Source organism: Palaemon carinicauda, chromosome 12, assembly GCF_036898095.1.
Source record: "Palaemon carinicauda isolate YSFRI2023 chromosome 12, ASM3689809v2, whole genome shotgun sequence".
In the NCBI taxonomy this organism is placed as follows: Eukaryota; Metazoa; Arthropoda; class Malacostraca; order Decapoda; family Palaemonidae; genus Palaemon; species Palaemon carinicauda.
The window spans coordinates 11,782,230-11,800,685 of NC_090736.1; the positions used below are offsets into that span (position 1 = coordinate 11,782,230).

An 18,456-nucleotide genomic window follows, 5' to 3' on the forward strand; every position below is an offset into this window, starting at 1 on the left:
ACAACAGCTCCACCTCCGAAACGTCCAGGTGATGGCCTACCTCGACGACTGGCTAGTCTGGGCTCCATCGCCCGAAGATTGTGTAAAATCTTGCAACAAAGTCACCCAGTACCTAGAACACCTGGGATTCAAGATCAACGAGAAGAAATCTCGCCTCTCTCCAGCTCAGAAGTTCCAGTGGTTAGGAATCCAATGGAACCTTCAGTCACACCGCCTTTCCATCCCCCAGAAGAAAAGGAAGGAAATAGCAGGGTCTGTCAAGCGACTACTGAAATCCAAATGAATTTCAAGACGCCAGCAGGAACGAGTTCTAGGCTCTCTACAGTTCGCCTCAGTAACAAACCCAGTGCTTCATGCACAGCTAAAGGATGCCGCGGGAGTCTTGAGACGTTCTGCATCCATCGCTCGAAGAGACCTCAAGAGACGGCTCCCAAACAGACTTCGACTTCTCCTCAAGCCGTGGTCGGAAGCAAAGGCCCTGAAAAGGTCCATTCCTCTTCAACACCCTCCTCCATCACTCAACATCCACTCGGACGCTTCGCTGGAGGGTTGGGGAGGTCACTCCCACCAAAAACAGGCTCAAGGCACCTGGTCTCCCCTGTTCAAGACGTTCCACATAAACATCTTGGAGGCCATGGCTGTCCTTCTAACTCTGAAGAAATTATCCCCGCCTCCCTCGATCCACATTCGTCTAACCCTAGACAACTCGGTGGTAGTTCGTTGTCTCAATCGCCAAGGCTCAAGATCGCCCCAGATAAATCAGGTGCTTCTCCCAATCTTCCGTCTGGCAGAGAAGAAGAAGTGGCACCTGTCTGCAGTTCACCTACAAGGATTCCGCAACGTGACAGCGGATGCTCTATCTCGAACAAACCCGATAGAGTCTGAATGGTCTCTAGACGCAAGATCATTCTCCTTCATCTCTCACCAAGTCCCAGAACTCCAGATAGATCTCTTCGCAACGAGCGACAACAATCAACTTCCTCGGTATGTGGCCCCGTACGAGGACCCCAAGGCAGAAGCAGTGGATGCCATGTCACTGGACTGGAACAGATGGTCCAAGATCTACCTGTTCCCTCCCACCAACCTTCTGCTGAAAGTCCTCTCCAAACTGAGAACCTTCAAAGGGACAGCGGCCCTAGTGGCTCCCAAGTGGCCCCGGAGCAACTGGTACCCCCTGGTCCTGGAGCTGCAGCCCAAGCTGATCCCTCTCCCGGGCCCAGTTCTCTCCCAACAAGTACAGAAGTCGACTGTCTTCGCTTCATCATCGAAAATCAAGGACCTTCATCTCATGATTTTCTCTCCCTAGCCGCAAAGAAGAGGTTTGGGATCTCGAAGAAAAGTCTGGACTTCCTAGAGGAATACAAGACCGAATCCACAAGACGGCAATACGAATCATCCTGGAGGAAATGGGTCTCCTTCGTCAAGACAAAAAATCCTAAGGAAATCACAATTGATATCTGCATGTCCTTCTTTATTCACCTTCATGGACAGGGATTAGCAGCCAATACGATTTCAACCTGCAAATCGGCCTTGACCAGACCAATTCTGTATGCCTTCCAAATTGATCTGTCCAGCGACATCTTCAATAAACTACCGAAAGCATGTGCTCGCCTACGTCCAGCACCCCCACCGAAACCGATCTCCTGGTCATTAGACAAGGTGCTCCATTTCACCTCCAACTTGGATAATGATTCATGCCCTCTCAAGGATCTGACTCAGAAAGTTATATTTCTCTTTGCTCTTGCTTCGGGAGCCCAAGTCAGCGAAATAGTGGCATTATCAAGAGAGGAAGGGCACATCCTGTTTACCGATACAGGAGACGTTACCCTCTCCCCTGATCCGACGTTTCTCGCCAAAAATGAATTACCCACCAAAAGATGGGGCCCCTGGAGAATATGCCCCCTGAAGGAAGATGTCTCTTTATGCCCAGTAGAGAGCCTCAAGGTCTATCTTCGCAGAACTTCGAACTTTGGTGGAGGCCAACTCTTCAAAGGAGAAACATCGGGCAGCGACCTGTCACTGAAACAATTAAGAGCGAAAATCACCTACTTCATTCGCAGAGCGGATCCTGACAGTACACCCGCCGGTCATGATCCTAGGAAAGTTGCATCATCTCTGAATTTCTTTCAGAGTATGGACTTTGAAAGCCTTAAAAACTTCACAGGCTGGAAGTCCTCGCGCGTTTTCTTTAAACATTATGCGAAACAAGTGCACGAAGTCAAACATTTTGTGGTAGCCGCAGGTAGTGTTATGAAACCTGCACCAAACTCTGCATAGAACAGTGAGTTACTTGGGACTCTAACTCTTCGGGTGCCTATGTTGACCCTCGAGCGATACATAGTGATGTCGAAAACACTTAGTGCTTTTATAACTGTTCTTATCCCAGGTGAAATGTCATAGTTGTCACACAAGTGCCGCATGCCCTGAGCATGATGTGTTTTTAATCAAAGACTTACGTTCCTCGAGAACGAGTGCCTACTAATAAACTTGAAATTCCTTTTCAGATTCAAGAGCAAGTCTTTATTGCTATGTACATTATAATTACTGTAAATGAACTTTACTTATTGCTGCAATTCATTTAATTTCTGCATTTGTGAAATAAAATTTCTATTTTATTACCTGTGCGTCTCAATCAGCTCCTACTTACTATGAAATACATGCCTGTCATAGTTTTATTATCCCCTTTTTCCTTATGGTTATGGAGAAATTAAGATACTAACTCTTAATTTATATTCACTCTGATTATGTAATGTTCCAATACGAATACTTACTCTTCATACCCTGGAGATGAATCACCCTTCTCAGCACACAGTGCCCAACCACCACTGGTCTGCTTTTCAGAATGTTCCTATACGAATGCCAAACATTCAGCTTCGTCTCCAAGTTCTTCAAGTTCTTCTATCAGGGTGAATAGCCCTTCAATACCACTTTGACGTCGGCATGGCCCGTGGGAACTTCACTGCCAAGGGGGGCAGGATGATTCTTCCCTACGGTTCTTTTACCAAGATTACTATGCTATTTTGTCAATGCCTTGGCACTTACTAATAGGGGAAAATCTACCACGATACATTGATTCTCTGGTATTCTTCCATCAGGACGCCATGGCTTGAGCCCAAAAAACGGATTTTGAGCGAAGCGAAAAATCTATTTTTGGGTGAGATAGCCATGGCGTCCTGATGGACCCTCCCTGCTACTTCGTCCAGTTTTTAGGTCCCACCCTGCTCTGCTGTATCATGGTGATCGGCAAGCAACTGGCTTCAGGATGAAGACGGACGTGACGTCATTTAAGCAATGGCGCCCGTTTGTTTATGTCTCGAGTACCAGAAGTAGCCACGAACGAGATTAGCTATGGAACGGCTCCCAGCTATTCTCAGCCCTTACACACCGAAGCATTAACTCTGTTCGGGGTGTAGATAGCTATGTGGCGCGTTAATACATGCGTCCCCTGTTGATATACGATGTCTTAAAAGGGAAACCTTTAGGATACTCGCTCCAGAAGTTAGAATTCTGTGATAACCTGTGGTTAAATTCTCTGGGAATATCTTAGTAGTTATTTACCCAAGGAAGCTACCAAAAAGGAACCTTCCATCAGGACGCCATGGCTATCTCACCCAAAAATAGATTTTTCGCTTCGCTCAAAATCCGTTTTTCCATCTTTTCCGATCTTAAATTTCAGGCCTAATTATATCTTATTTCCACTCACCCCAGACCCACAAGGTCTTGTAAACACCTGAATTTTAAATTTTTAGGTGAGAGTTCTAGCTTCATATCCATACCTGAATCTCTTATGCCAGTAAAATCTGGTACTTGTTCATTAGTAGTCGTCTATACAAGATTTTACCAATTTTTTAAACCCCAATTAATTGATTAATGAATTATCTTCATAGCTAACATGCTTCTGCTTGGCATCAGTTGGTAGTTACTTACCAGTGTGCTAGCCAAACCTAATATTACTCATTCAAATTCACTAATCAGTTGACTACATATAGAAGCAGTAGATAAGAATGAAGCATATAATTATTCATGCAGTGGCATTACTAATATACTGTTTATATCCTTCACACAAGATTAGAGTACTGTGCTGTAAGTAGCCCAAACTTTCATAAATTGCCTCACAGTATTTCTTCTCTAGTCAATACTATATAGATAAAGTAATACCTACCGGTATTCTGTTATATTTAAGGTGGTGGAAGTGGAATCGGTAGAGCTGTGTGTCGTACATTAGCAAGAGATGGCGCTAGAGTTGTTGCTGCTGACATGAACTTGAAGGGAGCACAAGAAACAATCAATATGTTAATAAGTAAGTACTATACCAAATGTTTCTTTGGTCACTTTTTCATGAATCAAAGATAAATTTGCAATTTTTTATTTTATTAATTTTTTATGGTATGAAATGTGCAAGATCTTTTTGACTTAGTTTCCAGTTAAGTATATTGTCTTTTTTTTCCCTGTACAGTAGTATTATAGTTTACTCGTGTAGATATAGAATAGAGGAGCAAAATATTTCTTACCCTATAGGAAGAAAATAATTTATAGGGGTCGTGAAATAAAACAATAGCAATTTACAATTTTTATGATATGTAGCCTATGCAGTTCATCTAAAAACTAAATTCATGAATGGTACTCTTAATTAACCATGGCAAAAGATAATTCAATACAGTATAATATATACTTACTGCTTAAGATACATGATAAGTACTGTAAGTTATGTGACATAGCTAGTACTAAATCCAAATTTAAATTCATACATAGTTTATTTACAGACTTCTTTCCCACTGTTATCCTTACATTAAGGGGTCAGTTGCCCGATGTGCCCTTTCCAATGCCTTCTGTCAAAGGCATCCTCTTCCACCAAACCTCTGCTCTCCATATCATTCATGCTACCTCCCTCCACTTCCCCCAAGGGCTTTTATCCTATTCTCATCTTCTGTCTCACATGTTTGTTTACAGATCAAGGAATTTAATTCTAAGAGTGAAAATTTTTTCAAGTTTTTGTATGAAGAACATTCATTTGAAATCTAATTTTATTTGTTTCATCAGTTAAGAATTTAAAATTTTGCAATGTTTTTGGAACATACATACATACATATACCAAAGGCACTTCCCCCAATTTTGGGGGGTAGCCGACAACAACAAGAAACAAAACAAAAAAGGGGACCTCTACTCTCTACTTTCCTCCAGCCTAACCAGGGACTCAGCCGAGTTCAGCTGGTACTGCTAGGGTGCCACAGCCCAACCTCCCACATTTCCACCACAGATGAAGCTTCATACTGCTGAGTCCCCTACTGCTGCTACCTCCGCGGTCATCTAAGGCACCGGAGGAAGCAGCAGGGCCTACCGGAACTGCGTCACAATCGCTCGCCATTCATTCCTATTTCTAGCACGCTCTCTTGCCTCTCTCACATCTATCCTCCTATCACCCAGAGCTTTCTTCACACCATCCATCCACCCAAACCTTGGCCTTCCTCTTGTACTTCTCCCATCAACTCTTGCATTCATCACCTTCTTTAGCAGACAGCCATTTTCCATTCTCTCAACATGGCCAAACCACCTCAACACATTCATATCCACTCTAGCCGCTAACTCATTTCTTACACCCGTTCTCACCCTCACCACTTCGTTCCTAACCCTCCCTCTTAATGAGAGAATGCCTTGATGAAGTCATTGAGCTTCAGCACGGCATTTCATTCCCGTGCTGAATCTTGGTGACGGGCAAGAGGGCTCTCGAACTTCGGGAAATTGCTCCCCCAGTTCGAATCTAAATTTCTCTCTTTCATCTTTTTCTTCTGCTTAATATTACTTCGACCTTCTCTTAATTTTATCAACTTTCTTTCATCTTGCTGTCCTATCTCTATGATTATTATTTTTCTTAGTTATATATATATGTAGATGTATGCATATATATATATTTATTTATTGTATTTGTTCATTTATTTATTTATCTATTTTTTTTTTCTATTTTATTTAAATGGCGTGGATATTTCCACATTCGTTATTACTGCCTGCTTAGATGAATGGGAGAAGGGATCACGGTTGGGAGGTATTTGCATTCAAAGCTATATATGAGAGTATTGGATGATCTCAGCCATCCCAAAGATGGTTTGGACCTTTTTGGCGGAACTACTCTCAAGGGTTGGGTCATCGGAATCCAGGGGGATCCAATCCTTGAGGTGGGACTCTTGGCTTTTGGCCGGAAGCCCATCATTACAGATATGGGGAGGATGATTCCATATTACTTTGGTCTCAGTCCTAACAGGCGGGTTTAGCTTACACCTGTGCCTCTATATCTGTTTTGATGCTATCCTTCGGGTAGGGTATGGAGTGGACCATCGGGGAAATATACTCTCATTGTGCCGATAGTGGAGAATGCAAATTTCCTTTCCAACGTATGATACTTTCTTATAATTCTCAAGCAGGTACCCCAACAAAACAACAAAAAACCTGAAAATCCCATCCTTAAATATGGACCCTTCAAATACTGACTCCCCATCCCCTGGATTTGCTGACTCCCCCCCGGCACTGTTGACGACTTCTGCTACTGTAATTAAGGAAAACTCTGTTGACGACCTTCGAACTAAAAAGGACCACTCTACTGATGTTAAAAAATCTAGCAATTTGGGTAACACAGGGAAACTACGATTCCTTCATGTTTCCCAAATCCCATTAGAGACAAATTATGATGATATATATAGAGCATTTGAGTGCTATGGATTGATAAAGGAAATAAGGATGAGACTTGGAGATGAAAAATGGGACTCTTGGATATCTTTTGAAAGTCACGATGAGGCGTTTAATGCCATAAGTAATATTAGTAGTATCAAAATTAACGAATTGAACATCATGGGAGCTCTTTGTGATAAGGTCCCAAAGGAATTGGATGTGTACAAACCTGCTGATTGGTTTGAAAAAGATAGAAATGTACCCATGCCTTCACAGAGAAAACCCAAACCACCAATGTGGCTCTTAGCTGAACCTAAAGGGATAATAGGGAATTATTTTAAGATATGTAAGTTTATCCAAAAAAAAGTAGGAACCATAGCACCTGGAGATATATCTCGTTTTGGGAAGAACAGTTATCTCATCCATGCCAAATCTTCGACTCAGTCTGCAATACTGTCTAACTTACAGACAGGCAGTGATGAAATTACATTGGAAATGAAACCTCATCTTAATTTTAGTTATGGAAGGGGAGTGGTCTTTAATAAGGACCTATACGAATTTACAGAGGAGGAGATACTTTCTATGTGTCCATTAAATGTATGGAAAGTGCATAAGATTCCTGGAACTTCAATGATTATACTCACTTTCCAGGATGCTGATGTACCTTTCCATATTTTTATTGAAAATGAAAGGATTAAAGTTCGGCCTTTCAAACAAAAGCCCCTGCAATGTTTTAATTGTTTTAAATTTGGACACCCATCCAAAGTTTGTAAAAATGGAAAATTGTGTGGTATTTGCTCCAAAACTTATCATGGAGAATGTACACTTGAGGCCAGGTGTTCAAATTGCAATTTGAATCATAAATCAACTGATAGGAGATGCGAACTGTATAAGTTGGAGGAAGCTGCCCTAAACAAATCAAGTTTAGAACACATAAGTGTGGGACATGCAAAAAGATTGTTGAATAAATCAACCAGCTATGCAAAGGCCTTAAAATCAAAGGTAAATTTACCACAGGAGACAGCAACCCCACCTAGCACTGCCAGTAATCCTAAGAAAAGAAATACAACCTCTGATAATAAAGTACTGCATGACAAGGTAATCATATCGCCTTCTGAGGCTTTGCCACAGCGTATTAAAAATGGGTCATTGCCCATTTCTGTACAGCCTTCGTCCCCCATTACCAGCAATAGTACTAACCTCTCCCAGGCCATGTCCTTGCCTGATTTGATGGAGATGCCACCTGACACCAAGTTACCAGGTGCACCTGTATTGGGGAAGGTGCAAAAACCTGGTAGCTCAAAACCTACTAATCGGAAAAGAGAGAGACCTCCATCTCTCTCGCCCCCCTCCATAAGAAATATCAAAATTACGACGTCAAATAAGTATGATGATTTGTCAGTTGATATTTCTGATCTGGAAGTCAATTTAAATAAATCGGAAATTCAAGTGGAGGTCCACCAACCTCCTCAACAATCAGATCAAAAAGACAAAAAAGAAAATCATAAATTCTAAACCCAATCTATCAAGACCCTCTTTAATAAAACCACCAAAAAATAGTGTTAGATCAAACACTGCTAATGGGAAGACTCCATCCAAGGGGTCTACCAAATTATAAACCATAGTTTTTTCCTCCATTTTGCAATGGAATTGTCAGGGTTTAAGGGCCAAATATGAAGAACTTAAGCTCCTTATTCATGAGCATTCCCCCATAATTATTTGTCTACAGGAGAGCAAACTTGATCATAATACCCCTTGCCCTCGCGAATACATTAGTTATAGGACACCATATGATCACCAAGTGGGGAGCCATGGCGGAAGTCTCATATACGTTCGTCGAGATGTTCCCCAAGTTTCTCTGTCTATTCGTACACCTCTGCAGGCAGTGGTTGTACAGATCGACATAGGGCGAAAATATACAATTTGTTCTCTGTACTTGCCTCCAAATGATAACATTTTGTATGACAACTTAGTGGAGGTTATTCAACAACTCCCTCAACCTTTCCTTTTACTTGGAGATTTGAATGGTAGACACCCTTTGTGGGGTGATGTTTTAGCAAACACGAGGGGAAATATCATAACATCAATTGTGGAAAATGAAGATGTGGGACTCCTTAATACAGGAGAGCCCACACACTTTCATGTCCAGACAGGTACCTTGTCATGTATTGACCTATCAATCGTAAGCTCTAATTGCCTTCTCGACTTTGATTGGAGAACATTAGATGATTGGCATACTAGTGATCACGCACCAATCATTATAAACACCAACAATGGTCCACCTTTACAGGGATCGCCACGATGGAATCTTGACAAGGAGGACTGGGATAAATTTCGTGAACTAAGCGAAATTGAGGGGGATGCAGGACAAGTTGAAAATATCGATGATGCCATAGACTTACTGAATGGAACTCTCCATACAGCTGGAGTCAATTCAATTCCCAAAACAACAGGGTTATTCAAACGACGACCCGTGGTGGTCTTCAGAACATGATGTGTCTTACTATGCGAGTGGAATTTTTAGATTTATTTCAGAAGCAGGTCTTCTGAAAACTCTATAACTATTTTGATGACTTCTTAATTTTTATGGTTTTAATCGAATTCTCTTTTAATTTTCATATACAGTAAATGGTATCGGCGTCAATGACCTTAGATGTCAGGATGCCAGAAAACTTTCAATCAATCAATCGTTCCTAACCCTATCTACTCGAGATACACCAGCCATACTCCTCAGACACTTCATCTCAAACACATTCAATTTCTGTCCCTCCATCACTTTCATTCCCCACAACTCCGATCCATACATCACAGTTGGTACAATCACTTTCTCATATAGAACTCTCTTTACATTCATGCCCAACCCTCTATTTTTTACTACTCCCTTAACTGCCCCCAACACTTTGCAACCTTCATTCACTCTCTGACGTACATCTTTGGAACATATCTAATGAAATCTTCAGAGACTCAGAGTTTACCAAATAAAGCTGCTTACATTAGAATTCAATCTTATTTTGAATAAAATTGTCAACAGTTTTGAATACAGTTTTGAATTTTGACAATGCTATATTGCTGAACCAGTCATTTGTATACTATTAGATAGGTTATTGATGGTTGTGGAGATAATTTCAAGGACAATAGATATACTTAAGGCCTTTTTTTCACAAAAAATAAACAAAAACTAAAAGTATGGTACTGAAAATTATAATATACTGTACAGTACTGTATAGATGAAGAAACAAGCTTTTAATTGATGATCTGTATGATTATTTTAATGATTTTAATGTGATTATTTTATCATCTTCAAAATTTTTATGTTTAATTATCTTTATTTCAAGATCCGAGCAATCATCTAGCAGTGAACATGAATGTATCCGAAAGAGCCTCTGTTTCATCAGGTTTCAGGACAGCAGTGGAAGAGTTAAAAGCTCCCCCAAGTCTCCTGGTTAATGCTGCTGGAATTACTAAAGACAACTTCCTCCTAAAGTTAGATGAGCAGGCATTCATGGATGTCTTAGATGTAAATGTTAAGGTGAGAGGTAAATAATCTTTTCAAAGGGAATAAATTTTAAGTTAGAATCTATTACTTTCCTCCGTCTCATTATTTAAGTTGATTGAAATTTTATTCTAATTTTTTTCATGCAGTCACCTGTACAATTAACATAAAAAGATATTCCTCAACTGTATGATGAACTGAAATTATGTTACCACAAAAACTTGTTCTTTATATAAGACTCAATTGAACTTCCTTCTTCAGATATTGTTGGCCTCTTGAAATCTGAGTCTGTTTATAGAACTGTTTGAAATTGTAGAAATAGACCAACTTAAAGGTTGTGGTGGCCTATGTGGTAACGTCCCTGACTGGTGATCGCCAGACTTGGATACGAGTCCCACTCTTGTTAGTTCTTTTGGTCGCTACAACCTCACCATCCTTGTGACCTAAGGATGGCGGGGTTGGGGAGCCTATAAGTATATCTGCCTAGTCATCAGTAGCCATTGCGTGGCCCTCTTTGGTCCTAGCTTGGGTGGAGAGGGGGTTTGGGTGTTGATCATATGTATATATGGTCAGCCTCTAGGGTATTGTCCTGCTTGTTAGAGTATTGTCCTGCTTGCTAGGGCAGTGTCGCTGTCCCTGGTCTCTGCCATTCATGAGTGGCCTTTGAATCTTATGTTGTTTTTTCATATATGCTTTTTTTTCAATGTGTGGAAAAATAAAACTACTTCGGTTCATACAAGGAGCTCATTGACAATTCTATAATTTTGAACTTATCTATCACTTGTGTATTTTCTCATGCTTATAACTGTTGCTGCTCTGGAAATGTTAGTTAATTTCATAGTTTTTATTTGATTTTTTTCATGGTATCTTGGTATTTGTTTAGTTGAGGTTGCCCATGTCTATTCTTTCATAACAAGTAAACATTAGTGCAAGTCACCGTTTTTGTACCTTAATTTCTTTTGTTCATTTAGAGGTGTTGATTTTCTTACAAGAAAGAGAGCATCGCGTAGGTTCCATTAACTAATAAATGACAAGAAGTCACATGGTCAGAAATAAAACTTTTCTTTGATAAGTTCAAGAGTAATAGTGTGGAGAGAGGGCAAGGGTTCAAATATGGATGGATGTCAAGATACTTTCCACAAAGGGAAATTAGATTCAAAACTAGAAAAACTGCTAATGTGCAGAGAGGCATATCACTTGTGGTTTTAAAGGTCTAGATCAGTAGTTCCCAAAGTGGGGGCCAGTGAGGAAAAAGCTGTTGTTGGGGCCAATAGTGTGGCATTATGAGCATTCAAGTAATAAATAGCTTAAGTTTTCCTTTATTTTTACAAAATCTTAATGACAAAACATATGTCAAAGAAACTTGAATGCAGTTTCATCATTATCATTATCTCCTCCTACGCCTATTGACGCAAAGGGCCTCGGTTAGATTTTGCCAGTCGTCTCTGTCTTGAGCTTTTAATTCAAACTTCTCCATTCATCATCTCCTACATCGCGCTTTATAGTCCTAAGCCATGTAGGCCTTTGTCTTCCAATTCTTCTAGTGCCTTGTGGAGCCCAGTTAAACGTTTGGTGAACTAATCTCTCTTGGGGAGTGCGAAGAGCATGCCCAAACCATCTCCATCTCATCCTCATCTTGATCTCATCCTCATATGGTACTCGAGTAATCTCTCTTATAGTTTCATTTCTAATCCTGTCCTGCCATTTAATTCCTAATATCCTTCTGAGGGCTTTATTCTCAAATCTACTAAATCTATTAAATCTATTTGAGATTGTTTCATTGTCATACCATCTATTGGAGATTGTTGCATTGTCATACAGTTTATAGATCATAAATTTGCCATTCAACTTATTTTCGTAATTGTAAGACTATCAATGGGGATGGGGGCACAAGGGCTCCATCTGGAAGCCAAAGGAATAAGTCATATTTTTTCTAAATGGATAAGGTACGGGTAGCCTTCAATGATTAAGTTTTCCACTCACAAATCAATTTCTCGACCTGCAATTTCATAGTGCAGAAAGAAGACTGCCTAAGAGATGCAGTTTGCTTGTGTTTAAATTAGAATTGCGGGAAAAAACTTTTATGACTTTTTTTGAGTAACATGTAGAGTATGGATTCAAGTGCCATTACTACTTTTCAGTTTATGACTATTTTGCTGTACCTGTCTGTATCTCGTATCCTCCGTAGGCAATTATGTCCTCCTGTATGCCTCTCAAAGATAACTAAAATATAGGAAATACTTTTCTTTGATCCCTAATTGCATTGCTTTCTGTTGTCAGCACTAAGATATTGAACTGAACTTCTTTAACTTTGCTTGAAATGTAACATTGGTGTGGTTAGATTATTTTATGCATCATCTTAAAGTCTTCAAGCAAGACCATAGTACTTTAGTTAATTTCCCACGCTAGTCTGGGTAAGAAAATGATCATCTGATATATTAAGGACAGCCATATCCAAAACATTTCAGCCATAGCAAAATTATGTTGATACGAGAGTTTTTAAATATTAAACTTAGCCGGTGAATATATAATAGCTGACGTCTCGGACGGCTCGACAGAAACACAAAAACTCGCGAGCGATCGCCATGAAGGTTGCGGGTGTGCCCACCAGCGCCGACTATCGGCTAGATACCGCATATACATGTAAACAGCTCCAGTTCTTCTCTGTCGGTCTTGTCGACAAGTTGATTCCGCTCGCTGTTGACCTGGAGTTTTCGTCATTCTTGGTGAAGTACTTCTTTTTGGTTTTGAGCTTTCGCAGTGACAGGTGTTTTTCTCTTCAATTAAAACTCTTGAACCCTTTTTTGGATAGCGTTTATTGTTGATGACTTTGGATTTGTTTTGGATTTTCTTTGACTTTTCAAAATGGCTGACCCTTCTCCTATCCCTGGACCTAAATTTCGTAAATGTAATGCTAGGGATTGTAACAAACGTCTTCCCAAGGCCTCTCTCGACCCACATACCGTGTGTTCTAATTGCCGGGGTAAAACCTGAGTGCGTGGTCCTTTCGGAATTCGACTGGCTAGAGTTTGATAAATATTCTCGTAAGCTTGAGAGAGATAGGGTGAGGAGAAGCTCCTCTAGGTCGTTGGATTTTTCCTCCTCCCATGCCCCTGAACCTAATCCTTCCCCTGTAGTAGTTGTTCCTGAACCCTCGACTAGCACTCATGAACCATCCATGCGGGATATGTTGCTTGCCATTCAAGCTTTGGGCGAGAGAGTTGAGTCCTTAGCATCGGACCGTAATCAATACATGTCGGATGTGAATTTATTGAAGTGTCAGAGTGCCAAATCAGAAAATCGTGGGGATAAAGTGATTAGTGCGCAAAGTGTTTTTAGTGTTGCGACCGAGGGTTCGTCTGTTCGTGCTTGTCGTTCTCCTAGTCCGAGACTTCTTTCAGGCTCCCCTGCACCAGGGAGAAGTAATGTCGTAGGACTTAAGGGGACGAGAGGCTTTAACCAACGAACAGACATTCCCTCTATGGTATCGGGCGTGTCTCGTCAAGATCGCCCCTACCATAAGACGAGCGAGGCTGTTTTCTCCTCGTCATCCGAAGGCTTCTCGCGAAAGAAACCTTGGAGCAAAGTTTCTAGACCCTTAAAAGCGGAAGTCAGTCCCTTCAGGACAGGTCCAGCGTCCTGGCTGTAGCCATTGGGACAGCTCTGACCCTTTGCAGTCGTCGGAAGACTGTTCGCCGATTAAGCGTAAGCGTAACACGGGCTCCGAGAGTCTCAGTAAAGGCAATGTTTTGCCGTCACAGACGTTACCATCGTCTCGGCCCGTACCGACTCCCGTTGATCCTAAATGGGTTGTCCTGCAGGATATGCAGACTAAGCTTGCCTCCCTTATGGAGGAGTATACCGTTGAGCAGGTTCACGATGATCCTCGCCGTTACGCTGATCGAGACTCTGGCCTTCAGCCGCCCAAACGAGCCTTTACTCGTCCTTTTGACGTTACGAAACGTGATGTCGGCAGTTTGTCACGTCAGTCACGTGACTTGGAGCCTCACTCGATGCAGTCCCGTGTTGACTTTCAGCCGCTGCTGCAGCCTCGTGTTGACGTTCAGCCGCTGCCGCAGTCTCGTGTTGACGTTCAGGACGTTCGCCAACCAGCTCAGTTGCCTTGTTTTGACGTTGAGCGTCAAGCACCGCAGTCAAGGGTTGTTTTGACTGCTCAGTCTAGGCAGTCAAGGCAGTCTCGACTTGACGTCGAGCGTCCATCAGCTCCTGTTGTTGTTGCTGGTCAGTCCTTTCAGCAGCGACATGACGTAGCTTCCTTGACTACTACTGCTGCTCCTTTGCGTGTGGACTTTGCTTGTCAAGCATTGCCACCGCGGCAAGTCTCTCCTTTTCTTGAGACTCATCAATTGTCGGACGAGGTTCCTTCAGATGAGGATGTTGCTGATCCTCCGCCTACTGATATTCCTTTGGGTGTTTTATCAGACGGAGAAGAGCCTAAGGCTGCTCAACCATCTATGGACTTTAAGAAAATTATGATGATTTTTAAGGATCTTTTCCCAGACCATTTTGTTACTTCTGCTCCTCGTTCGCCTCCGTCAGAGTTTGTGCTAGGCATAGCTGCTGCGAAGCCTTCTTTTACTAAGCTAGTGCTCTCTCGCTCTTCTAAGAGGGCTTTACGTTTGCTAGGCGACTGGTTGGTTACCAGGAGGAGTTTGGGGAAGACGGCCTTTGCTTTCCCTCCTTTTAAACTAGCTTCTAGAGCGAGCGTCTGGTATGACACGGGAGAAGTTCTCGGCTTGGGAGTCCCTGCCTCTGCCCATGGTGACTTCTCAAGCCTCGTAGACTCTCCCCGTCGCCTGGCCATGAGACGCTCTAAAGTTTGTTGGTCCTCCTCGGACCTTGACCATCTCCTTAAAGGGGTTTACAGGGCCTTCGAAGTTTTTAACTTTTTAGATTGGTCTCTAGGAGCATTAAGCAGGAAGATCTCGTCTGCCGACCAGGATGTTTCCGTGCTTATTATGTCTTGTATGGACAAAGCCATCCGCGATGGCTCCAATGAGCTCGCCGCCACCTTTACGTCTGGAGTCCTGAAGAAGAGGGAAACTCTTTACTCATTCCTTTCAGCAGGAGTTACTCCCTGTCAAAGGTCGGAGCTTCTCTTTGCCCCCTTATCAGCTGCCTTGTTTCCTCAACAGCTGATCAAGGACATTGCGGCTTCGCTTGTGCAGAAGGATACACACGACCTGATGGCTACTTCTGCTCGCAAGGGAGCTCCTTCTTCGTCTTATGTCGTGAGGCCAAAGATCGATACCCCAGCGACTAGGTTTATCCCGCCCTTTCGTGGCAGAGCCCCCAGCAGGGGAGGCGCTCATGCCGACGGTAAAAGAGGCAAGAGGAGAGGATCCAAGTCCTCCCGTGGCAGAGTCTGACTGCCCACGTCCTCAGACAGCGGTAGGGGCCAGACTAAACAGCTTCTGGCAGGCCTGGGAGAAGAGGGGTGCAGACCAAGAGTCTGTGTTGTTGCTCAAGGAGGGGTACAAAATACCTTTTGTACGCAGACCTCCTCTAGTAACAGTTCCTCTAGACCTCTCTCCCAGGTATCGAGAGGAGTCAAGGAGACAAGCTCTACATCAGCAGGTGTCTCTGTTGCTAGAGAAGGGAGCAGTGGTGAAAGTCTCGGACCTTCAATCACCGGGATTTTACAACCGTCTCTTCCTAGTCCCAAAGCATACGGGAGGTTGGAGGCCAGTGCTGGACGTCAGTGCGCTCAACGTTTTTGTTATAAAAACAAAATTTACGATGGAGACCACGAAGTCCGTCCTAGCAGCGGTCAGAGAGGGAGACTGGATGGTCTCTCTCGACCTGCAGGATGCGTACTTCCACATTCCTATTCACCCAGATTCTCAACCGTATCTGAGGTTTGTTTACAGGAATGTGGTGTACCAGTTTCGAGCACTGTGCTTCGGCCTCAGCCCTGCTCCTCTCGTGTTTACGAGGCTCATGAGGAATGTGGCAAAATTCCTTCATTTATCGGGAATTCGAGCCTCCCTGTACTTGGACGACTGGCTTCTCAGAGCATCGTCCCGTCATCGCTGTCTGCAGGACCTTCACTGGACGTTGGGTCAGGCAAAGGAGTTGGGACTGTTGGTGAACTTAGAAAAGTCTCAACTGAATCCATCCCAGACGATTCTCAATTTGGGGATGGAGATTCGCAGTCTAGTTTTTCGGGCTTTTCCGTCTGCCACCAGGATAGAGCAAGCCCTGCTCAAAGTCCGCCTCATACTGAAAAAAGACCGTTGCTCAGTAAGAAGTTGGATGAGCCTCTTAGGGACTCTGTCATCCCTGGAGCAATTTGTCTCACTAGGGAGACTTCACCTTCGCCCTCTCCAGTTCCATCTAGACTCACACTGGAACAAGAGCAAGACTTTAGAAGCTGTGTCAGTCCCGGTCTCCGAGCCAGTAAAAGCATGCCTGAACTGGTGGGACAGCAACATAAGTCTGCGAGAGGGTCTGTCCCTGGCAGTCAAGAACCCAAACCACGTGTTGTTCTCAGACGCGTCGGATTTGGGTTGGGGAGCGACTCTGGACGGTCGGGAATGTTCGGGTCTTTGGACGTCGGATCAGAAGAGCATGCACATCAACGGCAAGGAGCTGTTAGCGGTTCACTTGGCCTTGATGAGTTTCGAGAGCATTCTTCGAAACAAAGTGGTAGAGGTCAATTCGGACAACACCACAGCTTTGGCGTACATCTCCAAGCAAGGAGGCACTCACTCCCACACAGTGTTCGTCGTCGCAAGGGACCTCCTCATCTGGTCAAAAAATCGAGGCATCTCCCTGTTGACAAGATTCATCCAGGGGGACTTGAACGTCTTGGCAGACTGTCTCAGTCGGAGAGGTCAGGTGATCCCCACAGAATGGACCCTCCACAAGGACGTGTGCAAGAGTCTTTGGGTGACTTGGGGTCAACCCTCCATAGACCTCTTTGCCACCTCGTTGACCAAAAGGCTCCCGACCTATTGCTCTCCAGTCCCACATCCAGAGGCGACCCACATAGATGCGTTTCTACTGGACTGGTCTCACCTGGACGCGTACGCATTCCCACCGTTCAAGATCATCAACAAGGTACTGCAGAAGTTCGCCTCTCAAGAAGGGACAAGGTTGACGTTGGTTGCTTCCCTCTGGCCCGCGAGAGAGTGGTTCACAGAGGTACTTCAATGGCTGGTAGATGTTCCAAGGAGTCTTCCTTTAAGGATGGATCTCTTACGGCAGCCCCACGTAAGGGACCTTCATCAAAGCCTCCCCGCGCTTCATCTGACTGCCTTCAGACTATCGAAAGACTCTCAAGAGCTCGAGGTTTTTCGAAGGAGGCAGCCAGAGCGATTGCGAGAGCTAGGAGAGCTTCTACCATCAAGGTATACCAGTCGAAGTGGGAAGTCTTTAGAGACTGGTGCAAGTCATCATCCATTTCCTCTTCCAGTACCTCTGTAGCCCAAATTGCAGACTTTCTCCTACATCTGAGAAATGTTCGCTCCCTCTCAGCACCCACTATTAAGGGCTACAGGAGCATGTTGGCTTCTGTGTTCAGACATAGAGGCTTAGATCTGTCCAATAATAAAGATATCCAAGATCTCCTTAAGTCCTTCGAGACCTCTAAGGAGCGTCGTATGGCAACTCCTGGATGGAACTTAGACGTGGTCCTAAGGTTCCTAATGTCCGACAGGTTTGAGCCATTACATTCAGCCTCCCTGAAGGATCTCACCCTCAAGACGCTTTTCTTAGTGTGCTTGGCTTCGGCTAAAAGGGTCAGTGAGATCCATGCCTTCAGTAGGAACATCGGCTTTTCTACAGATAAAGCCACATGTTCACTTCAGCTTGGTTTCTTGGCCAAAAATGAACTGCCTTCTCGTCCTTGGCCTAAGTCGTTTGATATACCTTGCCTGTCAGAGATCGTAGGCAACGAGCTTGAAAGAGTACTGTGTCCAGTTAGAGCTCTTAAGTTTTATTTAGCTCGTACCAAATCCTTACGAGGTGGATCTGAGGCCTTGTGGTGCTCAGTTAAGAAGCCATCATTGCCTATGTCTAAAAATGCTTTATCGTATTTTATTAGATTTTTAATCCGAGAGGCTCATTCTCACTTGAGTGAAAAAGATCGTTGCTTGCTTAAGGTCAAGACGCACGAAGTAAGAGCTATAGCAACTTCCGTGGCCTTTAAGCAAAACAGATCTCTACGAAGTATTATGGACGCGACCTTTTGGAGGAGCAAGTCGGTGTTCGCTTCATTTTACTTAAAAGACGTCCAGACTCTTTATGAGGACTGCTACACACTGGGTCCATTCGTTGCA

At 43.4% G+C, this 18,456-nt stretch overlaps 1 protein-coding gene across 1 annotated transcript in view; it reads left to right on the forward strand.

Moving 5' to 3' along the window:
* LOC137651223 ((3R)-3-hydroxyacyl-CoA dehydrogenase) overlaps positions 1–18,456 on the forward strand; it is a 56,491-nt gene that overhangs the window by 26,014 nt on the left and 12,021 nt on the right. The window contains exons 3-4 of the mRNA XM_068384421.1: positions 4,184–4,300; positions 9,996–10,189. Of these exons, the coding sequence (XP_068240522.1) occupies positions 4,184–4,300; positions 9,996–10,189 (311 nt within the window). The remainder of the gene's footprint in view (positions 1–4,183; positions 4,301–9,995; positions 10,190–18,456) is intronic.